General features: G+C 46.6%; 1 protein-coding gene across 1 annotated transcript; it reads left to right on the top strand.

Moving 5' to 3' along the window:
* Positions 1–14,660: 14,660 nt before the first annotated feature.
* LOC311514616 (olfactory receptor 52K2-like) lies at positions 14,661–15,602 on the top strand (the record flags this gene model as incomplete). The annotated part of the gene is made up of 1 exon (XM_084617181.1): positions 14,661–15,602. One exon carries the CDS (start codon positions 14,661–14,663, stop codon positions 15,600–15,602), a length of 942 nt encoding a protein of 313 aa, XP_084473307.1.
* Between the last annotated feature and the right edge of the window lie 4,331 nt (positions 15,603–19,933).

Here is a 19,933-nt window from a genome sequence, read left to right as displayed (position 1 = left end):
AATTACTCTGTAAAGTATCTACCATCCTGATTTTATAGAGGGGATTCCTTTACTTCTATTAAAAGTCTTCTTGTAAGAAAACTGAATGCTTTTTCATTGTTCTGAGATCCAAGGGTTTGGGTCTGTGGTCACCTATGCAAATTGGTGAGGATGTTTACCAAACCTTCCTCAGGAAGTGGGGTGCAAGGATTGGGAGGATTTTTGGGGGAAAGACATGTCCAAACTATGTTTCCCAGTAAACCCAGTTAAAGTTTGGTGGTGGCAGTGGAAATCCGGGGGCAAAGGATAAAATTAATTTCTACCTTGGGGAAGTTTTAACCTAAGCTGGTGAAAGTAAGCTTAGGAGGTTTTCATGCAGGTCCCCACATCCGTACCCTAGAGTTCAGAGTGGGGAAGGAACCTTGACACTTAGCCATTAAGAAGTCAGTTTCCCCCAAACCCCTGACTCACCAGCAATCCCTCTTGCAATAAGAAAATGCGAATTCAGATCATCATCTCAGAGGAGGATGAACCTGGCTTCAATGGCACGAGACTCCTAGCTGCAGAGGAAAGAGAGCAGGAATAGCTTTATATACAGCTGGTGGGTGTCCCTATGGGGCTTCCTCAGCAGCTGGAGTCTCTCTCTTTGGACCACTGTCACAGCTGAGTGAGCCTAAATATACACCCAGAGGTGAATGGTGTCAGGAAAAAAATAACCCTCCCCTGTCTGTTAATGAGACACCAACTCCTGTAAAATGCAAGAGAACAAATAAAAGGAGATTGAAGTGAATTTTAGTTTTCTCCCTTTCTGTTGGATTGCACCAGTGCCCAGTTTGCACTAGCATCTTTGACAATGGGATCACAGCTCTGGGGAGGAGCATTTCTTGGATGGGTTCTGTCTAACCTGTCTATCTGTCTTTAATGTAAAACTCATAGTGTTGTCAAAGGTGCATGGTATTGCACTCTGTTAACTGTAGCCAAATGCAATACAAAGGTCCCACATAAATAATAGGATTTTTTTTAAAATTGGTCGTATTCATTGACAGTGAGAGTGGTGGGTTTTTTCTTATAAAGGACAGTATCACAGGAACATGTGAATCACCTACTAAGCTCTTGGACTCAGTGATCTCTTGTGACAATAAGGTCTGTGAAAACGTGTTTCCTGGATTCATAGATTCCAAGGCCAGAAATGACCGCTGTAATCACCTAGTCTCACCTCCCTAACACAGGCCAGAGAACTTCCCCAAAATATTGTTTGGGGCAGATCTTTTAGAAAAACGTCCAACCTTGAATAAAAAATTGTCAGTGATGGAGAATCCACCACAACCCTTGGCAAATTGTTCCAGTGGTTAATTACCCTCTCTGTTAAAAATGTACACTTTATTTTCAGCCTGAATTTGTCTAGCTTAAACTTTCAGCCATTACCTTTTTCTGCTAGATGGAAGAGACCATTATTACATATTTGTTCCTCATGCAGGTACTTATAGACTAATCAAGTCCCCCCTTAACCTTTGTTACACCCTGGCATCCCTATATTTACCACTGTCATGTAATTAGGATACGTTTTGTACAAAGTATGCCTTGTGAGATATCATTCTGAAAGCCTTGATCTGCTAGACACTAATATCTCATTGGATTGTATGTGCTATCTTTGTATGTGAAGTTATGAAGTTTGACTATGTATGTGTTACTGAAGCATGTCCTGAGGCTGAAACCACCGACAAGCAGCCTTTCAGATACAACAGTAAAAAGGCCAAAGAATGTTTATGGCTAATTGAGGAAATGCACACAAGCACAACAATTACCCCAGGAGCTGTGTACAATAGAAACCTCTCAGAGATATCACTACATAACGGGAACTGTTTGACCCATGTCACAGCAAAAGAGCTTTCCAGCAAGTGGGAAGAAGATATAAAGGGGGGAGAATTACATCATGATGGTACCTCACTCTCCTTACAACCACAAATCCGTAAACACCTGAGAAACAAGGGCTGAACTGTGGGAAGCGATGGTCCCAGGCTAAGGGATTGCTAGCCTGTGTATGAAAACTTGGGAAACCCAAGCTGAAAAGCCAAAACATCTTGTGCCCTAAGAATCTGCCAGCCTTTTCACTCAGGGTGAGAATTTAATAATTCATATCCTACCTGTCTAGTATATTAAGCTTAGTTTGTGGTTTCTGTTTATTTACTAGGTAATCTTCTTTGATCTGTTTGCTATCACTTATAATTACTTAAAATCTGTCTTTTGTAGTTAATAAACTTGTTTTTATCTTGCCTAAAACCAGTGTGTGGAAATCATACTTAGGTGGGAAGCTGTTGCATATCTTCCTCCATGTTGAGAGAGGGAGTGAATTTCATGAGCTTACCCTGTACAGTTCTCTGTGCAGCACAAGATGGTACAATTTTGGGTTTACCCTTCAAAGAGGGGTGTGCACTTGAGTAACTGGGCAGTCCCTTAGCTGAGCCTTCCCATACAGAGCTGATTTCAGAAGCTGCAGCTGGGTGTGTCCCTACCTGTGTGTATGCTGGTGAAAGAGCAAGCGTGGAGAGCTTAGCAACTTGTCACAGCAGCATAGTGTGAGAGGGAGCCCAGGCTGATGGCTCATCTTTTTGATAAACTAAATAGATTGAGCTCCTTGAGTCTATCATTAAAACATATGTTTTCTAATCATTTAATCATTCTCGTGGCTTTTCTCTGAACCCTCTCCGACTTATTAACCACCTTCCTGAATTGTGGACTCCAGAACTGGACACAGGATTCCAGCAGTAGTCACGTCAGTGCCAAATACAGAGGTAAAATAACCTCTCTACACCTGCTTGAGATTCCCCTGTTCATGCATTCAAGGACTACACTTGCACTGGGAGCTCATGTTCAGCTGATTATTCACCATGACACTCAATCTTTTTTCAGAGTCACTGCTTCCCAGGACAGCATCCCCCATCCTGTAAATATGGCCTGCATTCTCTGTCCCTAGATTATGCATTTACATTTAGCTATATTACAACACATATGTTTTCTTGCACCCAGTTTACCGAGCAATGAAATCACACTGTATCAGTGACCTGTTCTCTTCATTATCTTCCACTCTGTATTGAGGAAGAGTGCCCCCCCACAGACCTGGTCGGGGCGTAACCTCTCACTGAGCCCTGGTGGATGGTATAAGCTTTATACAGAGTAAAACAGATTTATTTGGGGTTTGGATCCCATTGGGAGCTAGGCGCTGGAAGTAGGTGACTTGCTGAGCAGTTTTTGGTTAAAGTCTGAAGCTTTGAGGGCATGGACCAGACCCTGGGCGCTGAGTTGCAGCAGGTTTATGTGTCTGGCTCAACAAGACAGGGTTCTGGAATCCCAAGCTGGCAGGGAAAATGGGCTCAGAGGTAATTTGAACATGTCAAGTGACAGTCCCAAGGGGGTCTCTGTGACCGTCAAAATGCGTTTTAACACAAATGTGAAATCCTTCCTCTAGGAAAAAAAAAACGTATGTTACATTAATAAGAAGGTACACTGTGTCCTGGTAAGGAGTGAGTCTGAACAGGACTTGGGAGTCACAGTAGCTAGCCAAATGAATGTTAGTTCCAAGTTCAATGCTATAGCAAAAAAAGACAATCCTCAGATGCACAAGAAGAGGAAAGTCAAGTAGGACTAGGGACGTGGCACGACCTCTGTATAGGGCAATTACTGTGAGCCTATTAGTGGAATAATGTCCCCAGTTCTGCTGGCCACACTTCAGAAAGCATGTTGATAATTTGGAAAGGGTTCAGATCATAACCTAGCACACCCAGAAAATGTGCAATAGTCCAACCAGCTCTGTAGAAATACAAGTGATCTCACCAACTACCATCCAGTGTCTGACCTCCCATTCCTAAACCAGCTAATGGAGAAATATTGACTCAGCACCAGGCCCTGGCCTGAGCCATGACTGAGAGAGAGCCAGGATGCTGTAGCTTTCAGGCAGCACTGGAGACAGTTTTTTAATGAGCTTCTTAATTAAAGCTGTTTTAGGCCAGGGCTACACGAGTCACTTTTGCTGGGATAGCAACATTGGCAACCAGGTGATTTTTTGCAACATTTCTAATCAGGCAAAAGCTCTAGTGTAGACACAGTTATGCCGGCATAAAAGCGCTTTTGCTGGTGTAGCTTATTTTACTTACTGCCGGTTTAAGACGCGTCTACAGGAGGAGAGTTTGCCAGAAGGGCTACACTGCCTCTGATGGAGTCTTAAAACTTGGGTCAGGCGTGGGAGCTAAACTCTTGTTTTGTAACTGACCAGACACTGAGTTGGCAGCAGGTTCCTTTACCCTCCAACAGGGGCTACACGCTCCCCACATTGCCCCAATCCCAGGGTGGGGGGGAGGGGGGGGACAGGCCTGACCCCTGCACTCTAGAACTGGCCCCAGCTCAGAGACCCATGGAGTCCCAATGGGTGTTTCCCCAGTCCCAGCACAAGCCCTGCCTCGCCCCACTCGCTGGAGTCTTCCTGAGCCAAGCCTCTGATGTGGCTAGGCAGCCACGGCCTGTGAAGTCCTCAAGGTCATGCAGGAGCCATGCGGCTGAGGGGGCGGGCCAGCCCACATCCACAGGCAGAGATGGCCAAACCCAGTGTGAGCGAGTGGCCTTGTGACCTGGCCTATGGGGTTGCAATGACACTCAAATTCACAGCAGCTTTGTGATTCCTGCAACCAGTGGGCAGCCAGGGATTTTCTTGCAGCCGGATCTATGAATGACTCCAGGAACGTACAGCACTTGAAATGGCTCCTAGAGTTCATGAGCCTTGGCAAACCCTGCATGGCTTTTAATTTGTTTGATAATAATGAGCTTTCCCCTATGTTTCTACTTGTCCCTGGTGCATCGACCTGCCCAGCCACCCGGGGTGCCGTATGCCCAAGCAGGGGGAAGCAGGGGACTGTTTCCTCAGTCTCAGACTCTCTGCTGAGCTGCGACTGTTGAGGTGAGGCAGAACCCTGCTGGGATCCCCCAGCGATGGCTATAAACCTCCCTGCCCAGTACTCCTCCGGCACTTCTCGGAGACTCTTTGGACACCTCCCGCTGCTCGGGGCAGCCCCTCTGCTGAGCCGGAGCGGGTGAGTGCAGAGCTCTGGAGCCCGGAAATGGCCCTGGTTAGCAGCACCTGCCCCACATAATAGCCCAGAGAAAGCATAGCTGAGACAGGTGAGGGTGCATCCTGCAGATTGTGCCAGGCCAGGGAAGCTCAGATAGGGGCAGGCTGAGGGTCTGGGGAGAGAGCTCTGAGAGCCACTTGTCTGGAAGATTACTCTGCAGGAAAGGAGCTTAGCCTGGGTGACCCTCTTAGCTTTATCTCCCTTTAACTGCCCAGCAGGGGCAGGGTTATTCAGTGGGGCTTGGCTGGGAAATGTGAATTCAGCGTGAATTTCCCTCTCCCACACAGTATATAAGCGGCGTATATATCCCAGAATACGATCAAGCTAATTGCAACCATTCCAGTGCATTCCTCCAGAATGAATTGATAAAATAGAACACCACATAGTTAATGGTTAATTTGGAGATGGGCTTTCAGGAGCAAGGTCATAAGCACTCGCAGTTTTGCTAATTAGTATAAGAAAAGTGAATAACTACAAATAAAAAACATATATGTAAATAAACAGCCGTAAGTCTAGACACCTCTAAAAATAAAAGTCTATTAAACGTTAAAAAAGATAACAACTTAATAGGGGTCATTGTGACTTATATGTTTTATAGAAGTTAGTTATAAAAAAATAAATAATAAAGCATACTTGGGAGCAATCCTCGGTGGCTGTCCTGAAGAGACGTTTTCCTGACACCTTTACTCCCCGGCAGGGAGGTGTTTGGCCAGCACTGACCTTTCATTGATTACTCAGTACAGTCTCAGAACATAGGTAAATATCTGGGATGTTCTTAACCTGTTGCTTATTTCTGAGTGTGCTTAAATCTAGTGTACTGCAGTGATAGACAAGAGCATACTGACTTGCGTTACTCCTTGATCAGACAGAATCACTAAGTTCCTCTTGGTTTACTTCTTACACTGCCTGAAGTGAAATAGTTAAATTGCCCCTCTTGGGGGTTCTGACAAACCCCGGCAACAGATACTGGTGAGCCGAGCCAGGAGTGGTGTAAGGACAGGAACGATTAATGCACGTGGTGTGTTTGTGTTATTTGCAATAGGTGAGGGGGGCAGTGGAACTGGGTAGCAACCTGTAATTCTTCACACCATGGCTTGTGTGTTGATTTGCAGTCACACTCCATTGTTGGTTTACAGGCTTAGGCCAAAAAGTCTGATTAAGGAAAAAAGAGATGTCAGAAGGACAGGAAACACCTGAAAAAAAGAAACTAGAAATAGCTTTGAATAACAGCTTGGCAAATTTTATACAGAAAAAAAAACGTGGGAACAGCCCTTGGAAGGCTCCAGCATTTAGTGGCCCTGGAGAGTTCTTGCAGCTCTGTAAACCATGGGACGCCTGGGCTGGAACAGGAAAAGGGGGGGATCCTAATGTTAAAGAAAAGAAAAAAAGCTGCATTACAGGGGCTATGGATGGCGCAACAAACAGGAGTTAGAATATTTAAGGGTTAAAAGAAAAAGAAAAAATAAAAAAATATATATAACTAATTTCTCGGCAAATTCTGAAACCCTCCGAGCCACCCCCCTCTCACACAGGCAGCACAGCTGGTAGCTATGCAGAAGCGAGTGTGTAATAGTAAAAAAAGCCCACCAGGCTGGAGCAGGAAGTGTCCATGTTAAGACAGCAGAAAACGGAGAGTGAATCGGCTGTCAGAGCCTTAATGCAGGAATCCCATAGTAGAGCTCAGGCTGACCATGGGAATGTAAGAGGCAAATTTGTGCTCTTAGCACTATGTTGGGAGAGCAGAAGGGAAGAGTGGCTGTGATTCGAGGTAGTCACAGCCTGGGAAGGGGGCGCGGGTCAGATGAGGATATCGACTTGTGTCCTTCTCATTATGATAACGAGAAAAGTAATCCCCATGATCTTCCTTTTCCCTTGGGCACTTCTAAGCAATCCCCTTATGGTCCCCTGCTTGGAACACTGGAAAAGCTGCAGAAGCCCCAGCCCATGGCTTCCATATTGACCACCTCAGTATGGAAACAGGGTGGTCAGATGGGGGAGGAACAGAAAAGCAGGGGGAAGTTAGACCCTTTCCCCCTGATCAGGTTAGAGCTGCAGGGAAATGATCTGGTCTGTTACATCAGAGCACAGCCTTGGGGTGCCTGGCCAGGGTAGCTGGCACCCCTGGGCTTACCCCAACAGATATGGCTGCTTTGGTAAGTGAATGTATAACCCCCGAGGATTTTGCAGGGCTTTTTTACAGCACCCAGGTATGGACACCTCCTGAAAATAATGATGCCCCAAACCACATTTACTTACAAGGGGAAGTGTTAGAGGCACTTTCCCCAGGGGAAAGTCTTGTGGTAATATTCCATCAGGAGAAGCAACAAAGGGGGGGAAACCAGAAAGCTATGTGGCTAAGAAGAAATTAGCATTTAAGAACTCTGGGTTAACTATTCCTTAGCATCCTGTATATGAGTCACATGAATTTAAACAGGCTTTGAGTCAATGCTTTATCTGCATGATTCAAATGGCCCTGGCTGGCAATTACCCAGAGGAGGTTCTTTTAAGAGACATCGAAGCAAAGGCTAAAGAAGCTTATCAAGCCAAGAAAGAAATTTACCCTCCTAAAAAGAAAGTTGACAAGTTGGCTGCAGTTACTGTCCCAGATGCTGGCCCCAAGGAGGCCAAAAAGGAACAAAAATAAGTAAATAAATAAATAAAACCTCTTAAAGGGTCAAACCAAGTCTCCTAATCCCTGGCAACTGACAATGTAAAGACGGCTCCTAAAGTACGAGCCAAAAAATGGACTGCCCACTTCTGACTTGTTGTTAAAGCTGGCTGAGCATGAAGGGAAATCCCCGAGTGCACCCCTGCTACTACCACCACTGCCAGTTGCCTCCCTGTAGGGAGGCCGGGCACCCCCAGCTCCCCCAGTCATGGCACATTTGGACACCGATGGGCGGGAAGCTTCATGGTTCATGTGGAGTTTGAAGGTGGGGCGTGCGGACAAAATCTGCGGCTAGATACAGGTGCCACTTACTCCCTGACTAGTAACCAGAATAAGAACTTGTCTGGCCCTCCTGCTGGAGTTAAGACCTTACAGGGATTAAATGAGGTGCAGAGTGTTGTTCCCTTTTGCAAAAGTATTTTATATTGAATAAAATAACAAAGGGTAATTTGACTTAATGGATCTGGGAGAAGAAGGGATTTTAGGAATTGTTGTCATAAGAGAACTAAACGTCTTAGTTGATTTTGCTAACAGGGTTCTGTGGGAAACACCTCTTGGCAAATCCTGGGAACCAGTAAAGATTTCAGCAAGCTACTGGATATTAGCCCTTAAGGGATTTAAATAATTGGAGGGGCCCAAATGGGCTCCAGAAGTTCTGGCAATTGCAAAGTAATACAGGGAGGTGTGGGCCAAAAACAAAATAAAATGTGGTCAAATTAAAACAAAAATCCGAGTTACAGACCCTGATCCCCCACCCCTGAAGCAAAACAGGTTTCCAAGAGAGGCACAATCCAAACTAAAAGTACAATTAATGGGCTTTAAGCCAAGGGGTTTTAGTGGAACAGTCAAGCCCCAATAATGCTGCTCTCTGGCCGGTCCTAAAACGCAATGGAAAGACTTGGAGGCTGGAAGTTGATTTTTGTCCCCTTAATTGGGTTACATCCCTGATGGCCCCCATAGTGGCTAAGTATTGGGAGATGATGGCCTCCATAGTGTGTGTGTGTGGGGGGGGGGCACTCAGTGGTTTTCAGTTTTAGATCTAGCCAATGTTTTCTTTGCTATCCCTTTACATGGGAACAGCTATTACAAATTTGCTTTTACCTTAAAATAAAACAGTTATGTTTTGCCAAAACTCCCCTGGGATGGACTAACAGCCCTATTATTTCCCATGCCCATGCAGTTAAGCTGTAGAATGGAATGCCTAAAAGAGAAAGTGTGATTTCTTATGTGGATGACATCCTGATTTGCACCCAGACCAAAAAATAAATTGGAAGTACTGGATAGGGTGTTACCAAAAATTCAGAAAACTGGGTTCAAAGTAAGCCCAAAGAAAGCCCAGTTGTGTTCCCAACAAGCGACTTACCTTGCAGTGACTTTGGGACAGGAGGGAAGTTCCTCTGATCAGCAGAGAGTGGAGCTGATTCTTAAATTACCAGCTCCCACAGAGGTTACAGCTTTCAGATCAGGAATGGTAAATTTCTCCTGAAATTGTATAAAGGGATTTTCATAAAAGGCAGCCCCACTGCATAATTTGTTAAACAAGGGGGTGATATAAATTTCTTAAACAGCAGATTGACGGACATGATCATTCCCCTCTGTTCAACATTGGTGAGGCCTTATCTGGAGTACTGTGTCCAGTTTTGGGCCCCACACTACAAGAAGGATGTGGAAAAATTGGAGAGAGTCCAGCGAAGGGCAACAAAAATTATTAGGAGTCTGGAACACATGACTTATGAGGAGAGGCTGAGGGATCTGGGATTGTTTAGTCTACAGAAGAGAAGAATGAGGGGGGATTTGATAGCTGCTTTCAACTACCTGAAAGGTGGATCCAAGGAGGATGGATCTAGACTATTCTCAGTGATAGCAGATGACAGGACAAGGAATAATGGTCTCAAGTTGTAGTGGGGAAGATTTAGGTTGGATATTAGGAAAAACTTTTTCACTAGGAGGGTGGTGAAACACTGGAATGCGTTACCTAGGGAGGTGGTGGAATCTCCTTCCTTAGAAGTTTTTAAGGTCAGGCTTGACAAAGCCCTGGCTGGGATGATTTAATTGGGGATTGGTCGTGCTTTGAGCAGGGGGATGGACTAGATGACCTCCAGAGGTCCCTTCCAACCCTGGTATTCTATGATTCTATGATTCTATGATTCTATGAATGGAACTGGGATCACCCACCGCAGGAAGCCACGATCCAGTTAAAACAGGCTTTAGTTGAGGCCCCATCTTTGGCATATCCTCAGGTGGAACAACCTTTTGTGTTACAGCTGGCAACTACAGAAAAGGGATTAGAAGATCTGCTAAGTCAGAATCATGGAACAGGACTCTGTCCTGTGGCTTATGCCTTCAAAATTTTAAATAAAATAGAAAGTGGGTTTACTCCATGTAAAAAAAATAAAGCTTTTTAGCATTAGTTTGGCCTTAGAAGCATTAAGAATATCCGGTGGGATTGTCCCCAGTGTTATTAAAAACTGCCCACTCCCTAGTAAAGTATGTGCTCAGTAAAAAAAATTAAGAATGTCCATGTGTCCATCCACAGACTAGAAAAGTGGACCCTAGCCTTGTTAAATACAAATGTAAATATAACGCCCCCCCTTCCAGTGGTGTCCACCAGTAACCTATGGTTTCATGATAGAGGGTGAGGAGAATGAGTGTCCCTTACCAGAGCCAGTACCCCTAGACTCCTCTCCCTTTGAGGCAGGATCTGTGTTAAATGAAATACAGGACAAGGTGAATGTGATATGGTTTGCATATGGCTCCTGTTTTCACGAAAAGGGAAGCCATACACAGGATATGGTGCTGTACAATTTCCTACTAATGGGGTATTTAGAGGACAGTGCCTGCCGCACTCTGCCCAGGCAGCTGCGATTGTGGCCACCGCAGTAGCCCTTGAACATACCCCCACCACTCAGAGGATGGCCGTTTTACTGATTCGGATTGGGTCCCCCGTGCCCCACTGCACTGGGTTCCCAAGTAAAAAAAAAAAAAGTCATGGAATCTGTAGATGCGAAGCCCACAGAGCATGCTGATTAGTTAATATATGTGTGGTCTTTAGCAAAGGCATGGAATATGCTAACACATCTGAAAAAAGGGGAATGCTCCTTAAAAAAATCTGAGGAAGAAAAATGGAATAACCGGGCTGATCAAGAAGCAAAACAAGGGGCAAGGGAAGGAGAGAAAGGAAATGCTGAACAAATAGATTTACTCACACTTCAAAGTCAAAGTCAAAGATCCCCATGTAGCACAGATCGTAGCAAGAAAACAATAAAGAGAATGGAAAGTGTGGCAACATGAGTCCAAATTAATTCTAGCCACTAAGACTGGCAAGAAAGAAGGAGTAGTTTGGGTGATACCCACAGTATTAAGAACAAAAATGATTTATTTAGCCCATAGGGGGCATTTGAAAGTAAAAAAAAGTAAAATCAACCTTGGCTAGATTGCAAGCCACCAGCTGGTGGCCAAATGTAAGCAGTAATGTGGGACAGTTTGTAAATAACTGTCTGCCCTGTGCAGCCAATAATGCTGATTCCAAAGTAATCAAAGGACCTCTAAGAAACCAGAGGATTGAAGGACCTTGGGCCCATTTAGAGACTGATTACATTGGCCCTTTGCCAAGAACGGCCAGGGTTAATCTGTATTGTTTAGTGATTGTTGATCCATTTATTAAACGGATTGAAGTAATCACAACCGAAAATAATACAGCCCAAATAACAGCCTAGGTGCTCATTAAGTAGGTAATAACATGGTGAGGAATCCCCCCCAAAATTAATTCAGATCAAGGGGAATTCCCTTCATTGGGAATATCACCAAAGGAATTTGTCAAGCATTAGAAATTAAGCAGGGACTGCACATAGCAGGGCACTCTCAAAGTTCAGGCCAAATAGAAAAAAAAAATAACCACACTCTTAAAACAGCTCTAAAGAAAGTAGTGAACCTGCTGGGTAAAGACTGGAACATCAGCTGTGGTCCCCATGAAGTTACCTCATTCAAGGCAATGACTGGAAGAGATGTGTTCTTTCCAGAACAAAGATGGGTAGATGGGACACCACCCGATAACCTGCAAACTCGAGTCCTTTCAGACCAATAGATGCAGCGGGTGTTAAAAGTTGTCACGAGTACGCGTAGGCAGGTTGCTGGGGCCCTAGAGTTAATATTGGGGGGAAAAATAAAAAATGGGTCCAATCCAGAACCCCAGGAGTGGCAGATGGGGAATATGTTTATGTAGCGACTAATTAAAAAAAAAAACCCATGCTCTAAGTCCAGTCTGGGCAGGCCTGTAAAAATTTGCAATAAGGCAAGTCCCACTGATTATCAGTTAGAAATCTGTACAAAAAACCCCAGCAACACTAAAATGATTCCACTCCTCACAGATAAAACAGTGAAAAAAAAGAAATCCTAATCAGCCCCAAACAAATTAAAATTACTGCACATGCTAGACCCCAAAATGGCGTTTGGAGCACAATAAAAAATAATTAAGAACCCACTCCCGAGAAAGGTCGGGGGGAGGCGGGGAAGCTCAGCCAGCTGGTCTAAGTACAAATTAATATGTTTAGTTTGTATTATTATGTAACCTCCCTCTATATAAAATAAAAGATTTGTTTTGTGTTTCAGATCAAGTGGTGAATGTTCAAAAATTTAAAAAGATAAGGCACTCCTGGGTGGTGTGTTTGCTGGAATTGCAACTCCAGGCGTGCTTCTTTAAATGTATAAATCCAAAAGCTGTTGTATTTGAGGCAAGGGAAGACTTCCCATAAATAACTGCAAAATGAAGAGTGAACAATACCCTTGACATCACTACTGGCTTCAATATCCTGGGGAAACAACTTACTATAGACCCCCCGGGATGGACACTCTCCCACTAAGGTAAAGCTGAAAGGCTTGGACTTAGACAAAGTAAACATCAGTGTGGGAATGAACAACTGGTAATGCATTATAGTTTCAACGAAGCTAGTTTAGTTAAACAGATGCAAACCCTTGTGTGGGCACTTTTATTTTGGTTTAAATTTCTCCCTAATCTTCTTAAACTTAATTGCAATAAGCCATTCTTAGTCTGAAATCAAAATGTCCACAAAGTCTTTTGCACCAATTTAACTGAATGAGTATAAAATTGCACCCTACGTTAAACCAGAACAACCCCATGTATACACGAGCCCCAACCTCTACTTTGCACCCAGGGACCCCGGAAAACCCAGGCCAGGAGCTGGTCGAAGTTCTCCTAGCTTGCGCGAAGCCACTAGTACGCTGCAGTTAGAGCACGGACCTTAAACACACGGCCTTTGGAGTTATTTCCTGCAGCCCGCCATAGGTGCTGACTCCACCAGCAGCCAGGTTCCCCTCGCCCCGCACCTCTCCTCCAAAAGGGTTCATTAGAGGAAGGCGGGCTACAGGTGTAGGTGTCAGCTTGGGCTGACGCACCCACACTAGTTCTGACCCAGCTCTCTCACTACAAATAGAAGTGCAGGTTTCAGAGCAGCAGCCGGGTTCGTCTGTATTCGCAAAAAGAAGAGGAGGACTTGGGGCACCTCAGAGACGAACCCATTTATTTGAGCATGAGCTTTTGTGAGCTACAGCTGCCATGGTGTGAGTAGTGGGACAGGCCAGCCTCCCAAATACACAGCTAGGGGTACCCATGGCCTTGAATTCTGCCCCCTGCACCACCACGGCTACCCTGCTGTGTTTAGCATGCTGGCTCTCTCAGGGCTGGGAGCGACGTTTCCAGCTGCTGTGGAGACAAACCCCCACACCCTAGGCGGAGGCGTGAGAACATCACTGGGGGAAAAGTAGGCAAGGCGTGCCCTGCGTTCCCGTCGTGAAATCATTTGTTCCCAATCCTTTGGGCGCTTTGTGTGCAAAGCTCCCTCCAATGTCCATAGGACACCTGGGCTCAGAGAGCTCCGTGGTCAAATGCCTGATGTGAACCTCCTGGGTCCTCCCTCCAAAAGGCAGGGCTGTGAAAAAGGCCACATCTCTCCCGGGAATATGCGGAGCTCAGCCCTGTGTCTCCTGGCACCAGGGCCGTCCTTAGGCATATGTGTAGGACACCCGAAAATCTGGGGCACTCCTGGGTCTTAGAGTCTACCCCCTCTCTGCCTCTTCCTAACCCATCATGGCAGCTTTTCCCTAGCTGTGGATCCTGAAAAAAGAGACTTTAGGCACAACAGAATCAGTCCAGCTGAAGGGTTTTCTCTTCTCATGTGAATTTATTGCTGGAATTGATGCTGGCTTGACAGCCCTGGAGAAAGCTTTGGGGGAGCCAATCTACAATCCCCCATGCCATTCCAATAGACCTCATCTTTGACTGACAGAGGCTGCCTCTGTCCCACAAGAATCAGGGCTGAGCCATCCAAATCCTTTACTCATGTGAATGGTAATGCTCACATCACTTTCCCTCCCCTCCCCTGCTGCAGGTATTCAGGAGGCAGTGCACAATTTGTAAAAATGGTTTGAATCAGGTCTCTCTTTCAGCTTCCTGCAATGGGCCAGATCTCCAGCTGCTGTACATGGGTACAACTCTAATGGCTCTCTGCCCATTTATGCCAGCTCAGGACTGGGCCTGATGAATCTATTTTAAGGCAGGTTTTTCATGGACAGTTCATAGTGCATCTAATGAGAGGAGTGTAGACAAAAAGAAACAGAGCTTTGAACTGCTACAGAGCCCTCACTTACCGCTTATTGTCTCTGTAATGAGGGTAGAATGGCTGCAGTGCAGGAGCAGGAATAGGTTATTTGTGACTCGCTCTTCATGTGGCATTAGCACAGGACACGTGAAGAACTAATGCTGAAAAAACGCCGTCTTGTTGGGTTCCCATCAGACGGTTACTGATTCTTTTAATGGTTAGTTACAGGGGCAGGAAGTAGCCGTGCCGTGGAATTGAACACACCCAACCGACCCCACCATGGCAGCTTCCAACTGGACCACGCCCCACCCCTCCACCTTCATCCTCCTTGGCATCCCGGGGCTGGAGGCGGTGCATGTCTGGATCTCCATCCCCTTCTGCTCCGTCTACCTTCTGTCCCTCCTGGGGAATGGCCTCCTCCTGGCTGTTATCAAGACCGAGCCGAGCCTCCATGAGCCCATGTACCTTTTCCTTTCCATGCTGGCGCTCGCCGACCTGGTCGTATCCACCACCACCCTGCCCAAAACCCTCTGCATTTTCTGGTTCAGAGACAAGGCTATTCACATCAACAGTTGCCTGGCCCAGATTTTTTTGATTCACTCAGTTACTACCATGGAGTCTGGGTTCATGCTGGCCATGGCCTTTGATCGCTACGTTGCTATCTGTAACCCACTGCGACACTCGGCCATCCTGACCAATCGGGCCATAACCAAGATAGGGTTGGGAGTTGTGATGAGGGGATGTGTGTTATTAGGCCCACACCCATTCCTGCTTCAGCGACTCCCATACTGCAGGACCAAAGTCATTTCTCACACCTATTGTGAGTTCATGGCGATGGTGAAACTGGCCTGTGCAGACACAACAGTCATGAGTGCCTATAGTCTAGCAGTAGCGTTTCTTGCCGCGGGATCAGATTTTATCCTCATTGTCCTGTCCTACATCCTGATCCTCTGGGCCGTCTTCAGATTCCCCTCCAAGAAGGCACGGCAGAAGTCCCTTGGCACCTGCAGTTCCCATGTTTGTGTCATGCTGGTGTTTTACATCCCCGCGCTCTTCAACTTCCTCTCCCACCGCTTCGGCCACGTGGCTCCCCACATTCACATCCTCAGTGCCAACATTTACCTGCTCTTCCCTCCCATGATGAACCCCATCATCTATGGGGTGAGGACCCCTGGGATCAGGCAGAGGGCGCTCCACATCTTGGGCGTCAAATCAGCCTGAAGGCTCACGGGACGGGTCAGCGGCTGGGGAGCAAGATGGGTGCCAGGGCCAGCAGGGTCGGGGATCCAGACAGTTCAGTCACCGCCCACTGTGGAACCCCTTTTCAGCCTTACTGAGCAGCAGGGCTAATAAACAGGCTTGTCTGGGTCTGCAGCACAACAGAGCTTTGACTTTTCACTGCTCCAGAACATTGTTATCACTTGACATTTATGTTGGCCCCGTCAAGATCAGGGCCTCCTTGTGCGAGGTGCTCTGTGACATAATGCTAGAGACCATCCCTGCCCCATGGGCTTCAATCCAAACAGACAAGACGGACCAACTGTGGGCAAGGCAGCGCTGTGGTCACGCCAGATCACAAGTGGGGAATGAGGCCGAGAGAGCCCAAGGACTTGCCCAACATCACACAGGGAATCTAAGAGAAAGCCAGCCAAGCTCTCCCTATTGGGCGTGAGGAGAAATAGTCCCCTGGGGGTAGGTTACCACCAGCTGCCCCATGCACGGGGTTTGAACCTGATCTGGTCATTGTCAAATGGAGGAGATTGGATTATGCCGGACTCCGGCCTAAGCCACTTAACACAGATCTAAGCCCTGGTCCAGAGCCTGAACCACAAGCCCAGACTCCCAATCTACCACATGGCAAACTCATGCCCAGCCGACTACCTGTCTCCCTGCCATGCACCCTCTCATGTCCAGCTGGCTGCCTCTACCACCCGCCACGCACCCTCTCACACCCAGCCAGGTGTCCCTGTTGGATCATATTAAAGAAGTTCTGTATTAAAATAACAAATGAGTTTGATTCCCCATAGTTTAAATTCCAGGGTATTACTAATTAAGAGGGCTCTTGGTTTTTGGTACTGTTTCTCTCCCTCTATGTGTGAAACTTGCAAGCTGCTAATTGCGTTAGTACATTCTAAGACAGAGTCTGTTCTCAAAGCAATTCACACAGAGAGAGACTCAAAGCAATACTCTGTAACAACAGAAACAGCACCCACAGACTCCCCGCCCTTTTGTTGTATTAACAATTGTGATTAAAACAGAGATAGAGGATGTATGTGGATGGGTGCTTGGTGTGGATAATAACTGAATGATCAGGGAGGTGCCAGCCTAAGAATCCAGTGTCCATGGGCTGAAGAAGGCGTCAAGTGGAAATAACCAGAGGACCCCTGGAGGGCAGCCTGGAATCCACCCAACAGACTCAAGAATGGGAGAACCAAAGAACAAGATAACATCTAGCAGCACGGAGCCATCAGGAATGTGACATCTGCTGGTTGATTCAGCAACAGCATGATGAAGCAATTCCCATAGACTGGCACAGGAAGAAATTCCTATAAAAATAGACTCTAGAAAGTGAGAACTTTGGGGTCTGATTCTGCAAACCAACTTCCAGGAGCATCAGATGAGCATCTGACAAGGCCCTGCTCCCACCTCATGTCCAGGCCACCTGGCCAGTGGTGTGGCATGAGCAACTCTAAGGCTCGTAACTACGATAACAACCTTGCAGAACCTGTGTGTGTGTGTTTGTATGAATGAATGTGTGAATAAATATGAGATTGAATGGAATGTTATAGCTATAACTAACTGCTTACTATGATTTGTTCTGTATTCACAATAAATGTGGTATTTTGCCTTGTCCTTTTAATAAGATCCTGCTGTTTTTTTAATTTATTTGTATAACATCCCTTTACCCGCTGCCAGCTGACTGCCCCTCTCTCCTCCTGCCATGCTCCCTCTCACACCCAGCCTACTGCTCCTCCCCCACGTCACCTTCCCTCTCATGCCCAGCGGGCTGCCCCTCTTCCCCACGCAGCCCACCCTCTCACTCCCAGCCGGGTGCCTCTCACCCCTCTCAGAATCCTCCCTCGGTTCCCAGGCCAGAAGGAGCTTCACTGACTATCTCATCTGACCCCCTGCCTGGCACAGGCCCGAGGCCTTCACCACAACGGTTCCAGCAATAAATCCATATCTTATGGTTCAATAAGAGGATGTACTTTTCAAAAGACATCCAGTCCCAACCTCAGGACACTGAGCGATGCTTGGTGAGAGAGACAAGCTTTCGGGCTTCCACAGCTCTCTCACCAACAGAAGCTGGTCCAATAAAAGATATTATCTCACCCAGGTAATCTAATATCCTGTGACTGACGCGGCTTTAACACCGCTTGCAATATATATTCCAATCATTTAAGTATGCATAGTATTAAGCATTAAGAGCAGTTATAGACCCCAAATTGTGGGGGACGGGGGAGCCCAGAAGGGGCTGCCTTCCTATACAGTCACTCCCAGGCAAGGTGCAGCTCACCCCCTTTCCCTGGCCACTTCTGAAGCATTTCTCTCCTGTCTGTGCTGGGTTCAGCTGCTATTTTTGAAATCCAGTGCAAAGTGTAAAAACGTCACCGCTACCCATGTAACTAAAGAAGCTGGAGAGGGTTCCCGTCGTCCTGGCCTGACCCCGTCCCATCCCATGCTTTTGGGTATGTCTAGACACAGAGCCAGCTGTCAGTTTTCTAGCAATGTTCACAATTCCCTCATTCTCTGCTGTGCTAGCCCCCGTGTCATACAGAGCAGAAACTTCTTTCCTCAGCGCTCGGTCACTTCTGCAGTCCAGGTGTCCCCTTTCAGGGGCAGGCTTTTGAAAAACCTGTTATGCTGGCTCTTAAATGCAGACTGCGAGCTGGCATGCCCCTGTGCCCAATTCCAGCCATAAGTGTAAACCTTCTGCCAGGTGGAGCAGCAGAAACCAGGGCTGTTTTCAGTATCTAGGGGTTCCTTTTCAACAATATAACATAGAACCGGCTTAAGCAGGATCTTCTGCCTCATGTTCTTGAGTTCTACAACCAAGAGTTCCTTTTCTGTGTCCCCTTCTGCTCCCTCACCATACCCCACTCACAGTGATTGTCCTTGGTCAGTGAGGACCCAGGGTTCAGAGATGCATCTGTGTGAGTTCACCTCCCACCTGGGGAAGAAGGCACCTTGCTTGCTCTGCCATCTGAGCACTTGATCTGGCTGGCCACCCCACCAGCCAGTGCTCCTCGCTGCCCCGCCAGCCATGGCTCACTGCTCTCTCTGGTCCCACCTCTGAGCACCCATTAATGGCCATCTGCTACAACCTACCTCTCTGCTGCGATCTTGGCAGTTCAGCCTCTTAGGGTGATTTTTCAGCTCCTAGCAGGTTGAGAGAAACACAATCCCACCACAACTGATTTTAGTCTGATTGAACAGTTAAAATAACAAAAAGGCTTCTAATAAAGCCTACTTAGATATTTCTTTGAACAGTGGAGAGAAATAGGTTAAACCAGACCTGGAAGACCTTTGTGGAGGGTCCACAACTCCTGGTTGGGACACTTGTTCCCACCACTCTTATTTGAGCCCCTGGCTTAATGAGGTCCTTTCAGCTGAGGGTGACCCCTTCATTTGGGATAGGTTAAGCACAGTTCTGCTCCCCTTTATTCATACAGTAATGACAACCACCTTGATGACCGAATTTCACTACCCCTGCATTCAGTACTAAAGTGATTTGTAACCTAACAACAGCCAAAGCTGATTAGTTTGAGTAACTCTGTTGTATCTGCTGGATATCTAAGTAGAGTAGAGATGTTCATGTAAATACAGTTTGCTCCTGAAGTCTCTCCTGCTCCCAGCTAGCTGTCAGGGAAGTATTCCATTCAGACCTTGCTTACATAATCAAGGCATTCTGGGTGTCATCATGCTCTGAGGGACAATGGGAATTGTAGACTGCATCAAGAAACACTGGGAAAGGCTGGGAGCCAAATAAACTCCCTGTCTTCACAAGTTTCAGAGTAGCAGCCATGTTAGTCTGTATTCCCAAAAAGAAAAGGAGTACTTGTGGCACCTTAGAGACTAACCAATTTATTTGAGCATAAGCTTTTGTGAGCTACAGCTCACTTCATGAAAGCTTATGCTCAAATAAATTGGTTAGTCTCTAAGGTGCCACAAGTACTCCTTTTCTTTTTGTCTTCACAAGAGTGGAGATTCCAGGAAGGAAGCAAGAGCTGTGCTGAAGAGATCCAGGGAAAGAGCAGGGTGCAGTAGGGATACTATGAGAGGCCGTGGAAAGAAGCAGGCTGCTGTACGGATGTCAGGAGAGACCCTGGGAAGGAGCAGGCTGTGGTAGGGACACTACAAGAGGCCCTAGAATGGAGCAGGATCCTGTAGGGAGGCGAGAAGGGGTCTGGGAAGGAGAAGTGCTGGAGCAGTGTTTAGAGTGGGGATGCCGAGAGCCATTGAACCGAACTGTAAACTGTGCGTATGATGGAAACCACTTCTAGCCAGGGGGAATGGCACCCCCACCCCCATGCCCCTAGTTCCAGAACCTA

Source organism: Lepidochelys olivacea, assembly GCF_965140295.1.
Source record: "Lepidochelys olivacea isolate rLepOli2 genome assembly, chromosome: 1".
Taxonomy (NCBI): domain Eukaryota; kingdom Metazoa; phylum Chordata; order Testudines; family Cheloniidae; genus Lepidochelys; species Lepidochelys olivacea.
This window is presented reverse-complemented; position numbering and strand designations above follow the sequence as displayed.